This window comes from Dendronephthya gigantea, unplaced genomic scaffold (assembly GCF_004324835.1).
Source record: "Dendronephthya gigantea isolate DGI-Jeju-01 unplaced genomic scaffold, DenGig_1.0 000034F, whole genome shotgun sequence".
Lineage (NCBI taxonomy): Eukaryota > Metazoa > Cnidaria > Anthozoa > Malacalcyonacea > Nephtheidae > Dendronephthya > Dendronephthya gigantea.
The window spans coordinates 1,180,781-1,202,290 of record NW_021163044.1 but is presented as its reverse complement, the minus strand read 5'-3'; the positions used below and the strand labels follow the sequence as shown (position 1 = coordinate 1,202,290).

At 37.7% G+C, this 21,510-nt stretch overlaps 1 protein-coding gene and 1 long non-coding RNA gene across 4 annotated transcripts in view; one reads left to right on the top strand and one right to left on the bottom strand.

Annotated features, from left to right (window-relative positions):
- LOC114525392 overlaps window positions 1-21,439 on the bottom strand; it is a 50,366-nt gene extending 28,927 nt beyond the window's left edge. For both annotated transcript variants that reach the window (XR_003687186.1, XR_003687185.1), the window contains exons 1-2: window positions 21,291-21,439; window positions 5,068-5,199 (exon numbers count right to left, since the gene is read on the bottom strand). This is a non-coding gene — a long non-coding RNA (uncharacterized LOC114525392). The remainder of the gene's footprint in view (window positions 1-5,067; window positions 5,200-21,290) is intronic.
- Window positions 1,497-5,412, top strand: LOC114525391 (mothers against decapentaplegic homolog 6-like). Of its 2 annotated transcripts, XM_028546717.1 has the most exons (4): window positions 1,497-2,040; window positions 2,166-2,228; window positions 2,433-2,492; window positions 3,685-5,398. In XM_028546717.1, exons 1-4 carry the CDS (start codon window positions 1,644-1,646, stop codon window positions 4,230-4,232), a joined length of 1,068 nt encoding a protein of 355 aa, XP_028402518.1. In that variant the 5' UTR covers window positions 1,497-1,643; the 3' UTR covers window positions 4,233-5,398. The 2 variants fall into 2 exon arrangements, with proteins under 2 accessions (XP_028402518.1, XP_028402519.1); XM_028546718.1 differs by lacking the exon at window positions 2,433-2,492 and having other exon boundaries at window positions 3,685-5,412.
- Window positions 21,440-21,510: the final 71 nt, after the last annotated feature.

Below are 21,510 nucleotides of genomic sequence, written 5' to 3'. Positions count from 1 at the left end.
TAATATGAACTGTGGAAGAAATTTTTATATTCTATTCTATGTACATCCAGTCTCACTAAAGTATATTTTATTTCACACGCGGTTACAGAAGGTTAAGTGTACAAATATAATATTGAAAATTCTCTCAAGACAATCATTCTTATCATATATATATACTCCGGCTGATGGGAAACTAGAATCAATATCACAATCCCTGGCAAGGGTTAGATATTGACAAAAAGGATTTTATTAGAACACCCCATTGGCATACCCCCCCTCCCCCAATCAATATTTTAAGAACCTTCATGAGTTTTACGGTATAATTGAGCCATATGATATATTATTTAAAACAACATTTCTCTGAATACTGATACGCCATTATATGAAGCTATTGTAGAATGAAACAGAGCTGTCAGTAAGACTATACTCTATTGTATCGTCTAAGACACTAAATAAGCTATCAATTTTAAAACTAAGTCGGATAATCACCCATTAAGATTCAAACTTTTAGTCTTAAAATGTGTCTGCAGTGTGTTTTTTTACTCCATCGAGTGACGCGCATAAGCCCCGCGTAAAATAAAATACAGTCGTTCAAATTCAAACTATATTAGGTTATAAAGTGAGCTTTTGGGTTGCAATACGTTGATACGCAAGCGCTAGACGCAGCAGCCATGATAACGCTATACGCAACCCACCTGAATACATTTAAGCGCAAAACTCCAAAAAATGTTATTAATTTCAAAGAAATGTTCAGCGGCTTTGGCTGAGATGTAGGAAATGACTTTGACTTGTCAAATATTCAAGACAACTTTTTTTCTTGATACTCGTATATATATATATATATAAATAAATTTATATATAAATATATATATGCATGCGGGTCGTATCGGACAGAGGGTATACGCGATAAATCTATATTCTTTATCGTCCTATTTCCCCCAATCTACCTTAAAGCAACATTTTTAATCAGACCATGGAACGCGATGAAAATTTCTAGACCCATTGTTTCCAGTCAAAACTGGCAGACGCTACTTAATATATATTATTTAAGTCTTGTCAAAACGTCACGCAAGCAAATCTATTTTGGCCTAAATTTAATCTCACTGTCGCGACAGAGTTGCGCTTCCAAATGCAATACTTAAATCTTCTAAAGCGCTCCTTAATCCCTTTTTTAAAATCGGGAATAAACACAGTTCGTAAAGGAGGGAAACGTCTGCCATGTTCGTTCCGCAAGGAAGCTCAAAGCGAATTTCTCTTCTTTGCTGATCGAGACAAGTTTTCATTTTCATATTTTCCCAACTCATCACAGATGAATGGCGGTTGTTATCTTAAACATACAAAAATTTTCCAACCAATCGTGTGCAATATTGAAGAATTGTTTGTGTCTAGATACTATTCAAATAAATCAAGCACCCTGCTGTCGCGTCTAGACAACCACGTGATTATGAAAGACCAATCAGAGGCACTATCTTAAAATATTCCAAGTAGCCAACTTCATAAGAGGAGAACAGGTTTCTCATTTAATTTCATACTACAGTCTAGACAATTGAGCTGTCGAACGCTGCTAGCTTGTACACAAGGAAAACGTGGCTATCTAGCGATTTATTCAACCCACCACTATCCCACTTTGGTTCCTAACCACTGTGAGATCGTTATTTCCGTTAATGTTTAGCCTACACAGACGGTATTTAGTTCAGAAGATTTGGAGCGCCAGAGAGATTTGTATAGGAGATCAAGTATCCGCAAAAGCGTTTGGCTACCTGAAAGAGGCTGTTCATAGTTTCCTCGGGAGTTTGGACACAGCGTCTTTGCGTCTACTGGCGAAGATACTCGACGAGAAATCCTCAGACGCGTGCCTCAAGATAGGCGGCGAGGATACTGCCGAGTCTTCGCTACAAAATCAACGATACTTTATATCCAGAGTTTGGCGTTGGCCCGATTTGAAAGACGGCAGCAAGTTGAAGCATATAGAAGAAGGTAGCAGCAGTGAGGAGGGGGAAACGGGCATGGGGGATTGCCTGTGTGTCAACCCGTTCCACTTATCAAGGATAAGTAAGCGAGGTAAGTGTATATATATATATTTAATATATGTCACTTATTTATACCAGCGCGAGAGCTTTGAATCGGGCACGCACACCGCGAAAACAATGCGACCTGAAATGTTGATTTTTCCCTTTTCTTTGCAGAAATACCGTATCAAGGGCTTCGTGCGAAGCCGAAAAGCGAAATACTGTGCCACGATGATTCAGGTAAAAACCGTACCCAAAATAAACTCTAGCAGCTTCTGCGTTACATTCTGAGCGGAAATGATAAACGTCGCGTATCGGCGAGAGAGAGAGTTTGCGAATATACAATTGATAGAGTGGCCAGCTATTGAAATCTGCCAGGCTGTCGGATTCAAACCATGTCCAATGGACTTAGGGCTAAGCTCCTCTTATTGCGTCATATTTTAGGGCTATACTGTGGAAGCGTTGACACGACAAGTTGTGGCAACAGAACTGGAGCTTGCGAAGGTAACATAACTCAGTCAGATTTCATCGCTTTGTTTGATCTCGCAAACACACCAGCTAGCGATTACAAAAAGGGTTTCCGAAGTACATTCTTCACACTGCACGGCCAAAATCCGACCGGATTTGTCTGAAGTGTATGGCTCTAACCTTGTCTAATATTTTTATGTATAGTGTGACACGGAGCGCGCGCAGAATTCGTGCGAACTTATGTTATGCCACTGTCCGCCACGGCAACTGCGTTATTTTTGTTTTTGACCATGCGTCCCTGTCGCTATTCTCTGTTGTATACGAATTGAGCTAGACATGACAGCCGAAGGACGCCATTAGGCGAACTAACGACACAAAAACATTCGCTTATCCTTTACGCGTGGACGAAAGACAAAGCTAAATGCATATCATTTTTCGTTCCAACTCTCGCGTCCCCATAATTTTGTATACACGTCTGAGTGAAAATGATAATGACGAAATACTTCGGTGATTTACGAAGAACAATAATTTATAAAATCTCAATTTGGCAAATATTTGGTGAATATTTCCCAAGTAAATTGGGATATATATAAACTGATCTTTATAACATTGAGTTTTAATATTCAGCACGCTTTGAATCCAATGAAACTGAATAGGACAGATTTCGCCAGAGTCTATGAACAGCTCAGGCATACAATGAAATTAAGACGTAACGATTTGAAAAGGTTATTAAAAATTCGACAGACACACATATACATTGAAAGTGCATGAAATATTTGCCCCGGAATTTGTCTTCCTTTCAGCCGTTTGTGTCTGTATTAATCTCCAGAATGTAGAATTGTGGTTAAGAGTACAGCGAACGTCCTTGGAAAGTACATAGATTATTCATAATATATGTGTCGTCGGCGCTTCGAGTGCCAATGCATGTGCAAATATTTGAATCAGGCAAAACAACTTTTACTCCAGTCTTCCGTCAACTTCCATAGAAAGCATTAAACGATTATTTTGGCTAGTTTGGCGTCTGTTTTTCCTAAACCGTTTCCTCCTAAATCCTGTTGACTAATGAGATGTCTGAGTCCTTGTAAGACTGGCTTTCTTCGCCAAAACACTCAAGGCATACTCTCTCGAAACTTAATCTCGTCCAGGGAAGGAACGCAAAGATCGCTTAGTTATATTTTGGCTACGGTTGCGTGTATGTTTTAAACTAAAATGGTCGTATTCTTTTCAGGTGTTGCCTCGACAAAACAAGAGGAATCTCGTTTCAGACCATGGATTACGCTCGCTTACTGGGAACGCGACAAGCGTGTCGGTAGCATGTACCATGGCTATGAAAATACTATAAATATTTACGAGAGCAAAACGAAAGGTCACAGACACGGATTATGCTTGAAAGATCTAAACAGAACTTGTGAAATAAATGACAATACTAAGATTGTACTTCGGAACATTGGCGAAGGCATCCAAGTGAACCTCGAAAACGGAGACATATGGATCTACAATAAATCTCAATCACCCGTGTTTTTAAACGGGCAATTATTACAGAGACTTCATAACACAGACACACCACGGGTCGAGAAACTATCAAGCGGTTACGGGCTAAAGGTATTTGACTGCAACGCTAACGCTTCCAGCAGACAATCTGCGGATAACACGCACGAGGAACAGCACTGTCTAAGAGTCAGTTTTGTCAAGGGATTTGGCAGAGGATACAAACGACAGACGATAATGAACTGTCCGTGCTGGGTCGAAATGTTCTTCACGCTTCCAAAGTCATGATATCAATCATAGTGACATGCCACAAACGGGGTAAATTGAGATGGGAAATTACTCAAGCCAGACATTGCTATATGTGATGTTCCAAATATCTAACGTTATCCCAGGAGGTTACTCCCAACCCTATTTATGAGAATCAAGGAACCTCTCTGATACGTCTCAAGGCAAGAGGCCAGACATAAGGATTTGATTAACTTTTCGATATCGGTCGACAATTTCACGCAAAAAGCTGTCTAAAATTTATGTCTGTGTGCATGTGTGTTCAAGCCAAGAATCGCCGACTAGAAGCATATGTACACATGAAGGAAGCCTAGAAGAGGCACGGAGTATTTACCTTCCAACATGCATAAGGACCTGATTACTTCAATATATATATATATAGTCGCATAAACCACAATCATATGTGATTAGAACACGATTTGTGTGTATACAGTTACCGTATGTCGACCTATTGTGTGTGAAATAATCAGGACTTTCCACTAAGGCTTTTTGTACATGAGCGCCGTAACGGAGAACGCGTTATAATGGGATAATATTATATATCAGAGACTTTTCTAAGTCAAGGGCACTATATGTGTTGCAATAAAGAAATTTACGGTTTATAAAACCAAGACAATGAGCGCTTTCAAATGAACGAAATAAAATCTCTATACAAATAAACTCGAGACCTCTTTTAATCTGTACTATAGACAATATGACCCTTCGTCGTCAGCTGGGGAACAATTTAACCAAAAATGGTCGAAATTTTCGGATTTTTAAGGTTCTCAAACTTCGCTTTGTAAAGGTTCTGACCTACACAGAAGGAGCCTTTTTAGCATATTGTAAACCTGGTCCATACCTGTCAACGCGTTTCTCTTGCCAAATTATTAAAATTGTGAATAGGGCGATTCTGTTTTCATGAATAGATATGCTATATGACAGCGGTGGGCATCCTGAATACAGCTCATTCACTCGGCACTTTCGAAAACGTCTGTGAATGAAGAAAATGTTGATATTAGAACCTGCTTTGAATGCAAATCAATGCTGAGCTGATCTTATTCTCTTGATATATTGTAAGAAAATGGCGCAGTCTGCATTGCATGCATACAAATAGTATTTTCTGTCAGTAAAACTACGTATAGAAGATAACCACGCGTTTGAAAGATCAGTTGCAAACAATGCTGGAATAAATTATTATATATATAAAAGGCTTTGCTCCGAAATATCTAAAGTTTTCATCTCGTCTTAGCAAAACTTTGCTACGAACTTGTTTGAAGACGCTGGTGACCTCGATACAGTATTATCCTCGCGCAGACATAAATCCCCAAACTATATACCGTCAAATACATTGCTTGCATACCAAAATTTATTCTCGAGTACTGAGGATTAGATTAATAGCCACGGGGCCATATTTTTTTATCTTATGAAGAGCAGGACAAATATACAATGGCATGCGCCGAAAACTTGTATCAGGCATTTCATCTTCAAAGCCCTTTGATTATAACTTTCCTCAAACGAAACGCGCCGAAATCGCAATGGGATCTTCTAGCCATGCACGGTCATATCACAACCAACGAGCCGATATTTACAATGGGGGTGGTTGACAGAACGAGACAAGAACCTCTTACATCTCAAAGTCGTTAAAAGCCTAAGTTTCCGCAATTGTCTGGCTCATTCGTTTTACGTCATAGTCGAATATCGCAGAATTTCTGCCTTTCGCGCGAATGAAGGATTCCGGTATGACCGTATTTTGAAATGGAACACATGTTATACTAAGGACTGTGGTATGCCCCGGTCGAAAATGGAAGAATGTCAGAAAGTGATGTACATGCAATCGAATAAACATTGTACAATTCACCGCAGCGCGGCAATCCGCGGAAGTCGCTAAATGAAAAGCAACGCATTTGGTCTTTTTCAATCTGACACAAACTCTAGTTTGACCATTTCTTGAAATATTGCAGCGTTAATCTCCATTGAAAAGTCAAAATTCGTGACCCCTCTTTGAAAAATATTGGAACGGCAGATGAACAGCATTTGGTCACAGCGCGCGAGTGCGCGAACGCAACTCGGTGGGTTTGGGGCGAGGGAAAGGAGAGAGAGTGGGGTTAAACACAATATGGTGGGTGTATAACAGGGAATAAATCACAAAGGTCAGGTGGTTATGAGTTTTTTACAAATATCATAGCCACCTTCTAAGGACAGTTTGAAAAACTCCAATATTCAATTATGAGATTATCGGCTTTTAGCCGGACGAAATGAGGCAATGGCGTGGAGTTTTTTACAAACCTATCTTCCATATTTAGAGTTGTTTAATCCTATACTTAATATAACAAAGGATTGTAAGCCGACGTTCAATTTGCGCGGATGCATATTTTTCCTCGTGTACCGACCGGTGCAGTATACTGACTGCATGTAACGCAACAAACCTGAAGTAGAACCTTCAATGATTAAACCTGTCACTGAAGAAAGTGCCACCAGACGCGGGGTGGAATTAATCCGCACACACACACTCACAACGAATTTTTGTGGTAATTTCAGACAGTGGAACGGTCGATAATCTATATTTGTGCAACGGCTCTGTATTCTCACGAACGTACTCGAAAAGATTATTCACGCGAAATCGAGGCGTGCTATCTGCGACAATGCCACACGATGATTTAAGTGAATTTCTAGTCAAAACACGATTAGAAGTCGCCCTTGTTGTCAAGGAACCCATTCACATTCTTTTTATAAACTTTCAACGCAATATATTTTCTGCCGGCACGCCGTCAAACGCAGGAAAAAACGCGACATACTTCAACGGCGATCGGGTCATTGCAGGGGAAAATTTGGTAAAATTTAATTTGAATTTCTAGTCATAACATGATTGGAAATTACAAACATGCTCTGCATATTAGCTTGAAGTCTTTAAATTGCGTATAATGTATGTGCTAACATTGCATAACGATATGCACAACAGGAATTTAAGGCTCGGAGGTTATCATGACGCAAAATTTCCAATGGGTTTATCTATTATCCACAAAGGGCTCAATCCGTCTGTGGCGACATTTGTATGCGCGTTGTTGGCTGGGCTTGTATATGCAGGTATCATCAATGTCCGATGATGATAACAGTAATAAGAAGCGTTCGCTGAAGTGTATTTTGCTTTGGACGGAAATTGCACAGCCTAGCTCCCCTCGCACGAAATGGCCGAAGAACGTTAGCTTTGTTGTGCTGACCTGAGTTATTTTGTTTTAAAACCCAGACACCGCAATAACCACGGCTATTGGGAACAAAAATCGCAACATCTGGCAGTCTCTCGTACGTTTTTCATTATTTCGCAAAACATTTCAGTCTGTGCTTGCTTTTAAGAATAACGTATTTCTCGTTGACGCTGGAAAGTGATACTGTACGCGCAATATTTGTCAGGCAACCCAACGAACCATGGCGAACCTATTTAAACAAAGCACTTTGAAGCATTGCGTGCATGTTTTCTTCCACGTATGACGACGATGCTCCTGAACTGGGCTACGTCGAACTTAATTACGCTACAAATTTTGCTTCTAATTTGTATTGTCTATCACCTTCAAGCCACATACCCACGAAGGCATCTTTTGCATTTTTACACGAAGCGGAAAAAAAGTAATAAAATCGCCATCTAAGGTATGGCTATCAGATTCCGTGGCTAATTACGAGAGCAGCTTTCAACCTCATCGGACATTGAATTACCTGAAATCCATGCTGTACGTTTTTCAGCCGGGCATGGATTTCGTGCCCGATGATAAACTGAGCTTGAGATTGTTTCACGTGGCTTATGTCAGCCTGCGGGTTCCCTCTCGTTATATCACAGGTAATATATCTAACATCGCAGCTTCGGCCTGCTGCGTCGTCTCTGTAGCCTGTCAGAAAAAGGGAGGACTATTGTTGTTGCAATTTAAAAGATGTCAGGTATCAATCCCTGGGGGTGTCCCTGCACACACGCTTCAAACTTCCGAGTCGACAATATAATAATAAGCGACGAGGTATAATAGCCGCTATAGTCCGATCCTAATTTATGCAGTTGAATACAGCAACGTCTTCGATTGTAGCAAGGAACACTGGGTTCTCTGCTATAGGAAAACTGTATCAGTGTATACCCCATGGTATTTTATAAAGGGACATAATTGAGTGACATCACTGAGGCGTTTGGTTTCCACTTGCAGGGCACATGCTTTTGGTTAAAGTCAGGACTAACTCTATATCTAAGGGCGACAGCTAACCCCACTTAGCGCTGGCCTATAGACGCGTACGTAGAGCGAAGGCGCAGCCGTTTAGCGCGTTTTTTCTTAGTACCCACAAAAAAAAACCCAGACAAATAATAAAAGTGAGTCCGTGAAGCGAGATCAAGTGGACGTTGTCACTTTCGAGCGCCCGCTCAGCGTGGTATAGGCCATTTTCATTTTGATGTGTTTTTGAATGGCAATGTCTTGCGCGTTTGAAATAATGTTACCCCCATAGGAAGACATCATTTGAATAACTATACGTCTGGCAACTAAATCAACAATTATGTCTACACACACATGGCGGTCAATCCTACGTATTAAATAACAAAACATCCAGACTTCATTAAAATTCATTTGGGCCCATAGTCACGAAATCCGAACAGAGTTGCGTTTAAACCTATTTAAAAGATGCGATTAGTCTCGCACTTCGGATTCTGACATATGGGAACATACAAACACCTTTACAAGGTATTAATTCGCCTTCTCGTAAAGCTGTCAAAGGTTTCACAAAAGTGCCATACAAGACTGATTTCCATACCACACAATAATAATCTTGTATGAATTATGACAACGATTCGGCAATAGCCTAAACAAGGTATTGGGCGCATCCGAATGGCTTGAGATATTTTCAATTTCTGAACTTGTCTGTGTGACAAGGCAATGTTATTACCACACTGTAACATTAAGCAAATAATCCCATTGTAATGTAAACCAAATGTGTCAGTGTCTTGAAGTCCCGGCGTAGATGTGTCATCGCGCAGCCAGTGATGGACTATAATTACTTGGATTAAACTAAACGATACACGAGAAAAATTTCAATAAAAAAGAGGACGAAAAAAACGGAAAGAGAAACTAAATGAAAAGCTAGCCAAGACAAAATCGAAAAGGGCATGTTTTGAAATGAATTTTAAACGCAAGCGACGTTGCTTTAATTAAAAAGCAAGACATTTCATTAAAATTAGTGGGTGTGTGTGAAGGATGAATCGTAAGATTTTCAACGAATCTTTCACTCTAAGAGGATTTTCTGTCGCATTTGCTCATTGGGATGGGATTTTTCCCCTGTTTTTTGTACTGTGAATTGATAAATGGTCGATATATTGCATGGGTTGGTCTAGACAATGTTCCACATAAATGCGCAGCAGGTGGGACTATTTGTATAAGGGTTATTTTTAGAGCTGGAGTGTACGTCTGAATACATATTCTTTACTCAAAATGACCTTTGTCTCAAATGAATTACGACAAATTATCCCCAAAAAACTCCGGTAGTGTGAGCGACGGTAAAAGTTCCTTTTTCTGCCTTAAACATGCATCGTAAGATGATGGTTATCAAAATAGAAACATATTGAGTTGTCAAGCCGACTTCCTCGTAGGAAAAGACCTTTGCTTCTTCACTGGATCGTAGTTGTAAAAATGCATTAGTATTATCGCCAGATATTGAATCAACTGAAGTAATTTTATAGATGGTTAATTCACACTGTCAACTATCATACTCGTGGTGGGAAAAACAGAGCCATGCCGCATATACCCTAACCCAAATCCCCCGGAAGAGACAAGCCTAAAGAAGTCACGACTACGCCAAGACTTCCTCGCTACTAAGGATCTATTTGGACACAGAGTCCCCACGTTTGTTGTTCTTCCATGACTACCATTATTGAGAAATGCTGAAAATGAACACATTCAATCTTCACTGGCTTTTGAGATATATTGAATACTGCATGCATGGACCTCCTGGCTCGTTTAGAATCATCATGCGATTACAAGTCTCCCCCAAAATGATTAACTTCTCACGATCATTATTTTCCCTCCCACAATTAATGGCACTTTATTTTCTTACAAAATATCACGAGCTTCTTTGAAAAGGCGCGGTGGTTACATGCAATAAGGCACGACTCACGAGCTGTATAATATTAAATATAGACTTTTTGATATGAAAAGCAGCGGAAATGAAATTTCGATTCCATTGAAATACAAACTTTACCGAAAGCATAACACATTCGTCGAAAACACTTCGGATTGGGATTCAAATATACAACTTGCTTGATTCTCACTCTGAGTCTTGAGTTGGTGATCCCATGAATTTAAAATCATTTCGACCGTGTTCAAATTTGAATTGTTTTCAGAAGCAGCGGTGTGAGAGCTGACTGCGTGATAGAAACATATACACACATGCATGTAGAGTATAGACTGCCCTCACTACGTCCACAAATTCAATTATAATTTATCATCTAATTTTTATAACCGAGGAACCACAATGTAAATAAAGCTTCTTCCTCACTCACGCTTTGTCTCTACGGCACTGACCAATTCTTAGTGACCCGCGATGTAAAACTAGCTATGTGTTTTTGTATCGTCTATAGTCAAGATATCGGCAAGTAAATAAGTCGATTTATCATTTTTAAAGCATTTGCATGACTGGCATTTATCGATGTAAAAATGATTATATTATTTCATACATGTATATAATTACCAGCAGTCTTCACTGAAAGAAAACGACGATAAAAGACCCAGTCAAGTGTGAGAAGAACGAATATCATTCAGTTCTGAACGTTAATTGTCAAAAAACCGAGTATTTAAGCATATTAGCAATAAAAATTTATCCCACAATATTAACTTCAATTGCAGCTAGGGTATTGAAAAAATATACATATGTAAATGTATGAATGTCAAAGAAGCACTTGCAAAATGTCAAGAGAAAATGAGAGTTTTAGCAACGAGATATATTTCTTACTCCATATTTTTCAAATTTCATATTTGTCGTTGTATTATGATGCAAAGTTAGGACAAATTAAAATCACTCATAAATCACTTGTGTACATATATGATTCATCAATTTTGAGACACGTTACAACAGCTCGTGCAGTTTCTGCCATGCTGTGAACGACACCCAGCCTACTGTCAAAGCATATAAACTTTGACAGATTATGGCGTAGCAGCAATTAATGATATATTCAAATCCATGATAGTTTTGACTAGAATATCAATTGCTTTTTCATTGCAGTCAGCGTGAAAACGCCAGTACAGCTGAGGCCATGGTGAAAATTATTAGCCTGGCATAAATATACGTAAACATCAATATATATCGGGCAAAATAATAGAATTATATCATCTGTGCAATGCCTTTCGGCTCATTTCATTATATCTGATTAATTTTATTACCGGAGAAAAAATTTTCCGCGCGCGACTTTCAAAATTACGGGCCCGTATGGCTATGCAGCAAGATTTTTTCCTTAAGGCATATAAAACAATATATACAAGGATATATATATTAATAAAATACCATGTAAGTCTACGGCAATTTTGAAGATTAGATAGGTCTTGATTGAGGTAGCATATTTTCCAGGCAAAATATTACATGTTTTATATATTGTTTTGGTGACGGTCGTTCCTTACAATAATGCATATATATTTGTTATAGTTCCTATATAAAACCTTGTCCTAACCAGGTGACAATTTAAAAAACAAAATATATATCGGCCCTGACAACAAACATTAAAACCTATAATAGTTATCCAAATCCTATCCTAATCAGGTGAAAATCTTAAAACAAAACATACATGCATTGAAAATTTTAAACGTGAGCACTATATATACGACTATATGTTTAAAATGGATAAAATCATAGGCGGTTTTTTATTTTCTTCAAATGCATCAAAATCCATTGATTCATTTTAATAGTGATGCGAAACATGATATGCGGAATATAATATATATTATGAATATTGATCTGTTGTAGAACAAAAAAAAATGCAATATAACATAAAAAAGACGTAATCCAGTATATATATACTATATATATACATATGTCGCCAGCATTCTAAACTATAAAATGAGCGTGCCGGATTACTGGATTATTTCCATTTCTTCTTGCTTGCTATACCTCCTGTCTGCGAATCCAGCCAATTTAGGATGGCTCAAAGACGATGAAGCAGAGTTGTTTTGATTTATCTTAAAGAGGGGTAGAATGTTTCCTGCCTGGGAAAACTGCATGAGACTCCGGTTTCGTTTTCACAATAAAACCCCCACATGCACGCGCATGCTATCTCTACAAATATAGGCGCTTCTCTTCTGGTGGCAAGTCTAAACGTATTTCTCATCAGTGCATGATTTGATTAAAAATCATCCCTGTTGGATATATAGCGAGTTTGCTTGTTAAAGTTTCTTTTTTCGAGGGATGAATATAGAATTGAGAAACATTTACAACATTCCTCAAACCATTTCCCGAATGCCATGCGAATGTGTGTATATGAAAACCGCGGACCTTGAGGCAACATAGCACTTAATTATCTCAAGTTTCCAAACTCAGGAAGGGCAATACGAGTATATCGTAACAAGTGGCTCACGAAATAGAGTAAAAAACGTCCACGGCAAACGGGACCGTTTCGAACGTAAATATTTAATTACATAATTTATGCACTATTTCATCGTTTATACACAATCGTTTATATTTTCATGACACAATCGTTTATAATTTCATACAACTACAAGAGATATGCATGTCTTACGATGAACTACCTGCCATATTAATATTTGTACAATATGTTAGTGCATTCGCACAGTCTTCGCATGAGGCAAGGTGAAAGTTTAATTCAATCCCAAACAACTTAATTTTCCCGCTTGCTTTTTCTAAACTACAGCAGTCCACACATGATTACATGAACCACTGGGCGACAAATGATCTTTAGATTAAAAATTAAATTTGTATGTGTTTTTTTATAACAACAGCAAGCGCGTTCATCAGGATTCAGGCAGACGTCCATTTGCTACAAACAGGGCAGAAAAATAGTCGTTTATACTAGCTGTGCAGCCAGTGCATGTTAGTGCATCGGAGCAGCTTTTCCAGGTCTTTAAACTTAAAGTCCGCAACAAGCTAAGAGATTCGACCAAAATTTGAAACTGAGAAAACTGAATATTTCAATAAAGGGAATATATGTCGAATATATATATAAACAGCTCACTTATTCAAATTTTTTCTTGATGACAATCGGTTTCTCTGTGTATATCTATAAAAAATTTATTTTACCTAAATTTTAATATATATAAAGATGCAATATATATAAAGATGCAATTTGTCAACTTTCTTAATAGTCACGATATACGCGAATCTATGTTGTGAGTTTTGCAGGCCTATATTTATTACTTCTATATTTATATTGAACTTCAGTCAAGAAGTCTGTATGCAAAATATTTCGGTCAAACTCGCATTTTCTCGAGACAAAACAAATTATGTGGCGCACCGAAGCCACCAGAGACGTTTTATTAAATTTTCTCACCACAAATTATGCAATTATACTTCACCTTTCAGACAACAAAGAAGAAGGAATTTCAGAGCAAAGAAATGAAACCTCTAGTGCATGCAGTTCCCATAGGCATAGACAATCTGTGAACAATACACCTTAAAATGGCACTGTTATTTCCTCTACGTTATTATAAACTTCTTGTTTATCTCTATAATATGTTCTACACAATAAATACTACACAAGCTAATGTGTCAAGCCTTAAAAAATATGTTTCAATTTCCATGTGCCATTGACATTGTTATTTATAGTAAAAAGTTTCAAAACAATTGGATTGAATTCATATTTACTTATATAGCTTAAACGTCATGTTGTACACACGTAGCTTGCACTTTAGTATTGATAGTTTTTAGTCAAGAATGAGGAATATGCGTAACTCTGGGTTAAAGGATCACTCCACATTATGCATGCTATTAGATCAGTATCAGTCAGACAGTCTATAACGTTCGCTGTAATTATGCGCACTTAAGCTATTCAGTGTATGTCTAGATGCAATTACACAGCTAAATACGCACTACATGCATGTATACCGCTGCAGTATATACAGACGACATAATTGCGATCTTTTCCACAAGTGCTTACAAAGCCATGGCAACCAGTCATCAAGTGATAATTATCAGGAGAGCAGACCACGTCAATATCTCCAGGGCAGCAGCTTGCGACATGACCACGCCCCTTTCGTCGGTTAGATCAAACTTGTATAATGTCATTCCTAATCATTCTATTTTAATTCGGTGTCCGCGAACAATTTTTGAAGCAATTTTTATTGCAACTCTTTCGGTTGTACGTTTCAAAATAATCAAGGGGCAGCGTATTGGATTAAATACACATCTAACCGACCAAAAAGGCAAAATAGACCAAACAATTTTCAAGGCAAAGAGTCAAAGACCTCAGTTAGGAAAGTCCATACTTGCTCTCCCCTTAAAGAACCTCAGGTTGAAACCTCCTGAAGTATTTTTACTCCGTTTTAGGACGTTGTTGTGCTAGAATTGATGAAAAGTTTATGTTTCGCGCCGTTTAAACATCACATGTACTGATGTAGTTACAGGAAACGAAATTACTTTATTCTATGAATACGATCAAAGAAAAGAGATATCAGATAGGGATTCTTCATATTTTCCTTCGTATAAAAGCCAGTTCTTTGGCCTGAATGCATGCATGTGGCCAGGCTCAGTATAGCGATGTCTTACTGAGCTAGAGCGCACATCAGCAACGGCCTTCGGTCTCTCTCTAAATGCTCTGTTTTAATTTTTCAATATGAAATTGTAATGACGATGCATTTGGGTAATTCACACAAACCCTGTGTGAGCCGGCATATCTCTGTCTCGAAATTTGAAGTGAACGTCTAGCCGCATATCAGAGCGCAATATCTTTTCAATATGCCAAGTCTAAAGGAGCCGTTTTTCATTGTTTACTAAACTATTGTTAAAATCTCTTTTCCCGAGGTAACAGTCATTAATCCTGCTGACGCGATATCACGAAAAATGATAAAACATCTGTTTGCCTGCATGCATGAATATCAGTCCGGCATCCAAAGATCAATAAATTCGTGTTGTTTACATTCGAAAGAAAAACGTAACCCCTTTGAACAGCGCTAAATATATTTAAAAACTTATCTGACATGTATAATTGCGCAGGATATCGACTTTATCAAACCAAGTTGTTATAAGACCGAGTCTCGAAGCCGTCTGCATGATCATGAATTAACAATTAATGTCTCAAACAGTCTTCAAATGCTGAATGGTCAACGAAACAAACTCACTTGCAGAATTTATACAATTAAGCTAATGGAGGGAAACGTTTAAGACTGATCCTACAGAGGTAGTGAAGATGAACCCCATTATACTGGGAAACCCCTTTTGAGAGTAGTAATAAAGAAGTTCCCCCTATACAGCTATAGTCATTATATATTTCGACATATTAAAAGGCATCTTATCGCGTTGAAAATTTTATTTTTAATCCCCAAAGTGTCAGACTTACGTACAGCTTGTAAACACAGTAGTTTGGCTGATATAGCCGTCAGTCTGAATATATCTGAAGTGTTTGCCAAATTTGCTTACTATATATAATATACTAATATATTGCCAACACTTTCTGATCATTAATTTCCTCAAATGTCTGACTTATATCCTTAAATCAAAAAGCATTATAAACACAGACATTCTTAACATATTAAAATAAGCAAGTGCCTTGATGGAAAGAATTAACTTTTTTTAAACATGCCCTTTCTTATACAATTGTCGGCAGATTATAACCGGCCAAAAAGTTATTTGTATTGAGTATTGAGTAAAAATTAATATAAAATCGAGCACACGTGACAAAGTTTTAAAATCTTATTAAAACGACAAAATTTCTTTGTATTTTCAAGTTCGTATATTCTCTTCAGGTCTAAAAACTTCCTTTTTCCTTGCCAAGCTTATTAAAAAGTACTTGTGGGAGGAAATTAACGGGGAAAACAACATTGTCTGACATCTTCTTACACTAACTTCCTGCTGAATTAAGACGTATATAGCTACAATGTTCAGAATTTGACAGGAAACTGACAACAGTGACTTGTGTCTGTGAAAAGAGCCGATATGGATCGTACAGAAGGCTTACGATCTAAATAAATACTGTTTGTTCGTGAATCTTGCCACGTTTTACAACACGATAGGATATATTTCAAAACACGGAACGTCTTCTTGCATGACGTTGTTGATCAACTTCCAATATTCAACAAAAAACCCCTTTTTTCTGATGGCAGAGATGTCGTAATTTTCAACTGAATGTGTTCAATTTTGTTCTCAGCTATATATTTACCTAACAAATGATATTGAATAAACTGTCTGGTTCTTTGTCTAACGAAGTATGTCTGGCGGAACATTAGCTGAACAAATCTTCTTTAATGAGAACATATGAGCAAACATTGAGAGAAAACCCAGACACAAATATTGATTTTATGAATATAGAATAGTGAGAAAAGGAACTTGATGTTTCAGCATAAAATATAAACAAAAGACTGCCATTGAATTTGCATGAGTCAGAGAGCAATGCGGAAGACGAACTCTTTATTTTTACAATGGTTTTCCCGCCCATTATATACGATGCTACTGACTGACATTGTAGCCAGTACCATGCACATTAAGCTGGAACTTAAATCGATGAAAAATTTACTTAACTTCGTTTTGCGAGCAGTACCGCATAAGATGTTACTGCATGTGATAAGCTGTTCGTCTTTTTATACGATCAACCTTATAATCGTCCGATGATAATCATGCTATTGTTGTTATTTCAGTCTGGTTCAGACCGTATCACTATCGATGCGGAAGAGTGTTGACGTATTTCCTAAATTGGAGCTTTTCATCTCACTCTCATGCTTAAGTGTTGGGAAAAGGACAAAGGACAATTATTCCTTTCTTGAAGTAAACATGCCAAAGCCAATGTCAATGATCTATCCAAAATTCTTCACCGATTACTATACTAGCCCTATCCAAACAATTTTATATCATCTAACATCTTTCCAGACCATTCCTCAAAACTGAACGCCCAGCTAATCAATTTCATATCATCCAACATCTATATCCAGACTATTCCACAAAATTTAAAACGCAACAGCTATCCGGACTATTTCACATCACCCACCACTTATCTTCACTATTTGACATAACCAGACACTTTGTTTTTAGACTATTCTACATCGCCCAACAACTATCTAATTCACATGACCCAAAACGCATCAAGCCTGCATAACACGACCTTACACCTGTCGAAACCATTAGTTTCGCATGGCCATACATGTCTATTTAAACTTTTCACACGGCCAAACACCAGACAAGTCGGCGGTTAATGCAAAATGGCGGCCACTCTAGACATTCAAACCATTCTCTCGAGTATATTAAAGAGCTGTGATGTCATATAGACATCAATAATTTACATGCTTAAATTTAGCTGACGCAACTGCACTTGTACGGTATAATAATATGGAGCTCATTTATATAGCACGACACGGCGTGTTTGAACTTTCCCAAGCTCCCTTGTAATCACAGGAGATGTTTGCTTCAAACACAGGCACGTTTAGTGGTATTTCAGCAATAATGCATTTGGCGCCAGTTTGGAGACTTCATCGCTTCTCTTTTAAATGACATGACGCACAAGAAGGCTCTTAGCGCCAAGTACTTGTCTAGTCATTGTTTGAATATTAAACAGGAATGTAAAGTGTTCTTCCTTTGTCTGGATTGTTAAATGGGGAAACTAAAAAAAATGCCAAGAATCCTCGTAACTTGTCGTTGACCTCGCTTATGAGGAGCTTATCTTCAGAAGAAGTTGCATATGCCGACTATTCAAATCTCCATCTTTCTTCACTATTTTTTTTATGAGTCTTTCCGAGTCATCGCGCGCTACATTCCTGCATGGAACATGTTTAAAAAAAACCAACAGCAAAACCATTGACCGCAAAATACAAACACGTCGTCGCAAGAATTAACCGTCCTGGACATAGCATATACAATGTTAAAACGTTTTAGGCAAAAATCACAGGCCGATATTTCTGGGGAAGGCGAGTGTTGACAACTGTTGAATGGTAACAAACAAAAGCCAGAGGAAAACAAAGTATATTCATCCATATAATATACATATTATTCTATTTGTCCATATAATATACACAAATGATATATGGTTGTTTGAAGGATTAAGCCGCGTCTACAAGGGCCAATTTCATCGGCGATTTTGTCTTTCATAAATGGCGATGTTATTGTGCGAATTATACATGCACTTCTATAAGCTGGGCGAAGTAAAGTAACATACTCTGTTAAATTTACATAATAGCATACACCAAGAGAAGTAAATCGACGTCAAAAATTGTGAAACTATGGTGTCAAGCCACAAAACTCTTCAAAAAACAAGTCAGCGATCAATCTCGCTTCGCCAGTTGTCTTTTACTGTTGTCGAAGACAAAGAAACTCTAAATGGCTGCCAGGAAGATAAAACAGGAAGGCGGGGATCATTTTTGGACAAAGAAACAGGCACATTCACAAAGGCAATTGTGGGAGTAGAAAAAATGTAAAAAAGCCCACAGTCTGAAATAAACACTCAAGTCCTCCATACAATATCAACGAAAACTCGGCATTTTGACGCCCAACTCACAGACTGTAACGCGAAGTCAAGAGCGTTTGACATTCCAACATGACATCATCAATTATACCGGTGGTACGTAGTATAGTCTGGAGTGGAGGTGTTCGCGCCAAGTTTAATTATAAGCGAATACTGGACCGAGGACAACTTAGGAACTAGAGAGCAGTGGCAGTGTGTGGCAGTGTCGATGAGGAGCGGCATGTATAATGAAATTAGAGTACCAGCACTCGAAAGAAGAGGACTTATGATGCCGGGGTACAAAGCGCTGTTAATGCCTGTTATATGTTCGTAGTGAAGACTTAAAGAGAGAAGGTGGCAGTTGATCAGGGGCAGGTTGCATGAAAGCCGGATGGCGCTAGGATTTTTTTAAATTTCAGCTTTGGAAACAACAATTATTAAAGAGGATCCTCAGGGATTTAGGAATGCTAAGATTTAATTAAAGTTATCAGTGCCAAAAAACGGTTTTAATGAGCGATTGAAAAAGCCACTATCTGGTGGATAGCGCTATCCGGCTTTCATACTACCGGCTCCAGAAAGATATCTGTCATTTTGTGTGCAGACAAAATACACTTTTGCAAAGACGAAGACGCGGGTTGACGGACCGAAAGCTTTGCATCATTGAAAATACGTCAAATACGTATTGAAAATACGTAATCACAATCGCACAGAAATGTTCATTTCTTAAAATAATTTATATTACATGCAAAATACTTGTCTAGTCAGCTAAAATCTTTTGCAAGCGAAACAATATTACATGCCTCAAACTATTTACATTGTCTGACAAATGGCTTGAAAATCTGCAAAGCCTTGATATAAGTGGTAGTTTCATAATCATGCTGTTAATATATTGTGTCAACTGTACCCAAATTGTGTGTATATATATATGCATGGATATATACATACCTCTTTTATTTGAACCATATGTTAGTTTTTAGCCTCAATTGAAATCTCTTAATTATGTTCTACTTATCTTGCAATCATGTCTAGCATCATGAATAAATTAGGTGCATGTCTAAAAGAGCTATATTTAACCAGGTTGCTAAAAGATTTAATCTAACCTAATAACCCAATGCACTTATGTATGTTGGCCATTAATTTTGATTTCAAGGTTTAATCCAAGATCAAATTACGCTTTCTGCAGTATGTCTGAGTGGCCATTGTTATCCTGTAGAGTTTCTTCGAGGTGAAATGTTTAAGGTTTAAATTTACATCACATTCTTCTGACAAGTGTTTTTTTTTTATTTCATCATAACTAACCTACATAGCTTCCATCATAGCTAATAGGTAAATATAATCAAATCAAAAATTAATCAATACAGAATGATTTGCATACAGGCAGACTGCAAAGTATGTCATTGTCCCACACAAGCACTTAGCAACTGTAGAAACTTGAGCAATCTAAATGAAATCTTGTTGAAAACTGTCGACCATAGTAACACAGCACATACAAGACATGATAGTTCGCATCAGAATTGTGAGACCAAACCAAATAAGCAGGCATTATTCTGCATTTCAGACACATTAAAATAATCCTACATTTAAATTTCATGGTTTTGAAGTTTATTAAAATATGACCTTGATGATTACTTGATCAGTCTCTTCTTGGAAATGATAATGCATCTGCAAACATTGGCATCTACACTTAACCTTTACATCTGTAATATCTGACAATGCAAATATGGTACCAGCGATAAACAATTTTAGTCAACTTACCACTGAGTGTGGTATGCACTAGAAAGGTATTTAAGGTCATTAATCTTTATTATTTATAGAACACTTGTGCAAAATCTAGATCTCTCAAATGTTTTATTAGGCTCACTCACGAAAAAGAAGCTATTCACTTTCTGATATAACCAATTTAATATTTAACATTGCGCTGAACGCGGGCGATAGTATTTAGGGTTGTTTACAATCTTTTTAAGCCAACCTACAAAGAAGCTTACAACAACATGGTCGAATTACTGACCGATCCCGTCGTACGAAGGACCCTTGTTAACTAAAAAAATCACAATATAAATCTCCCTTTCTTTTAACAGCACACTTAAATCAATAATTGCCCTGGATTTTACAAGCCGCTCAATACGCGCGATAATATTTCGGGGTTGTTTACCATTATCAAACACAACGTACAAGAAGCCGCTCACAACAACATGGTCGAATTACCGATCACGTTATGAACAGAAGCACCCTTGTTTAACTAAAAAAAATCATCAATATAAATCTCCTTTTCTTTTAACAAGCGAACATAAATCAACAAGACACATAAAAGCTGCAAATGACACTTGAAATTAACCGCTTTTTACCGACAAGATAATGTTAACTGATAAAACTTCGAAATAACGGTCAAATCAACGTTGCTGTCCCGATCGAGCCATGCATAAATCAATAATACATTCACATCTTTCTACACAGATAACGATTTAAAATACACCACAAACCTTATTTGAAGTTCTTTCACAATCTTTGGTGTAATATGGCATTCATGTTGAACGTTTTCACGACGAAAAATAACAAATTTTCAACAAAATCTTGCACCTGCTTTGAAAGTTCTAAAATTTAAAGTGCCAAATTGCGACTTCTTCTTCGCCCTCGGGTCAGTCGAATGTCACATTTTGCACGTGACGTGCGCTCACGTGTGTCACTGGTGTCAATCTCAAT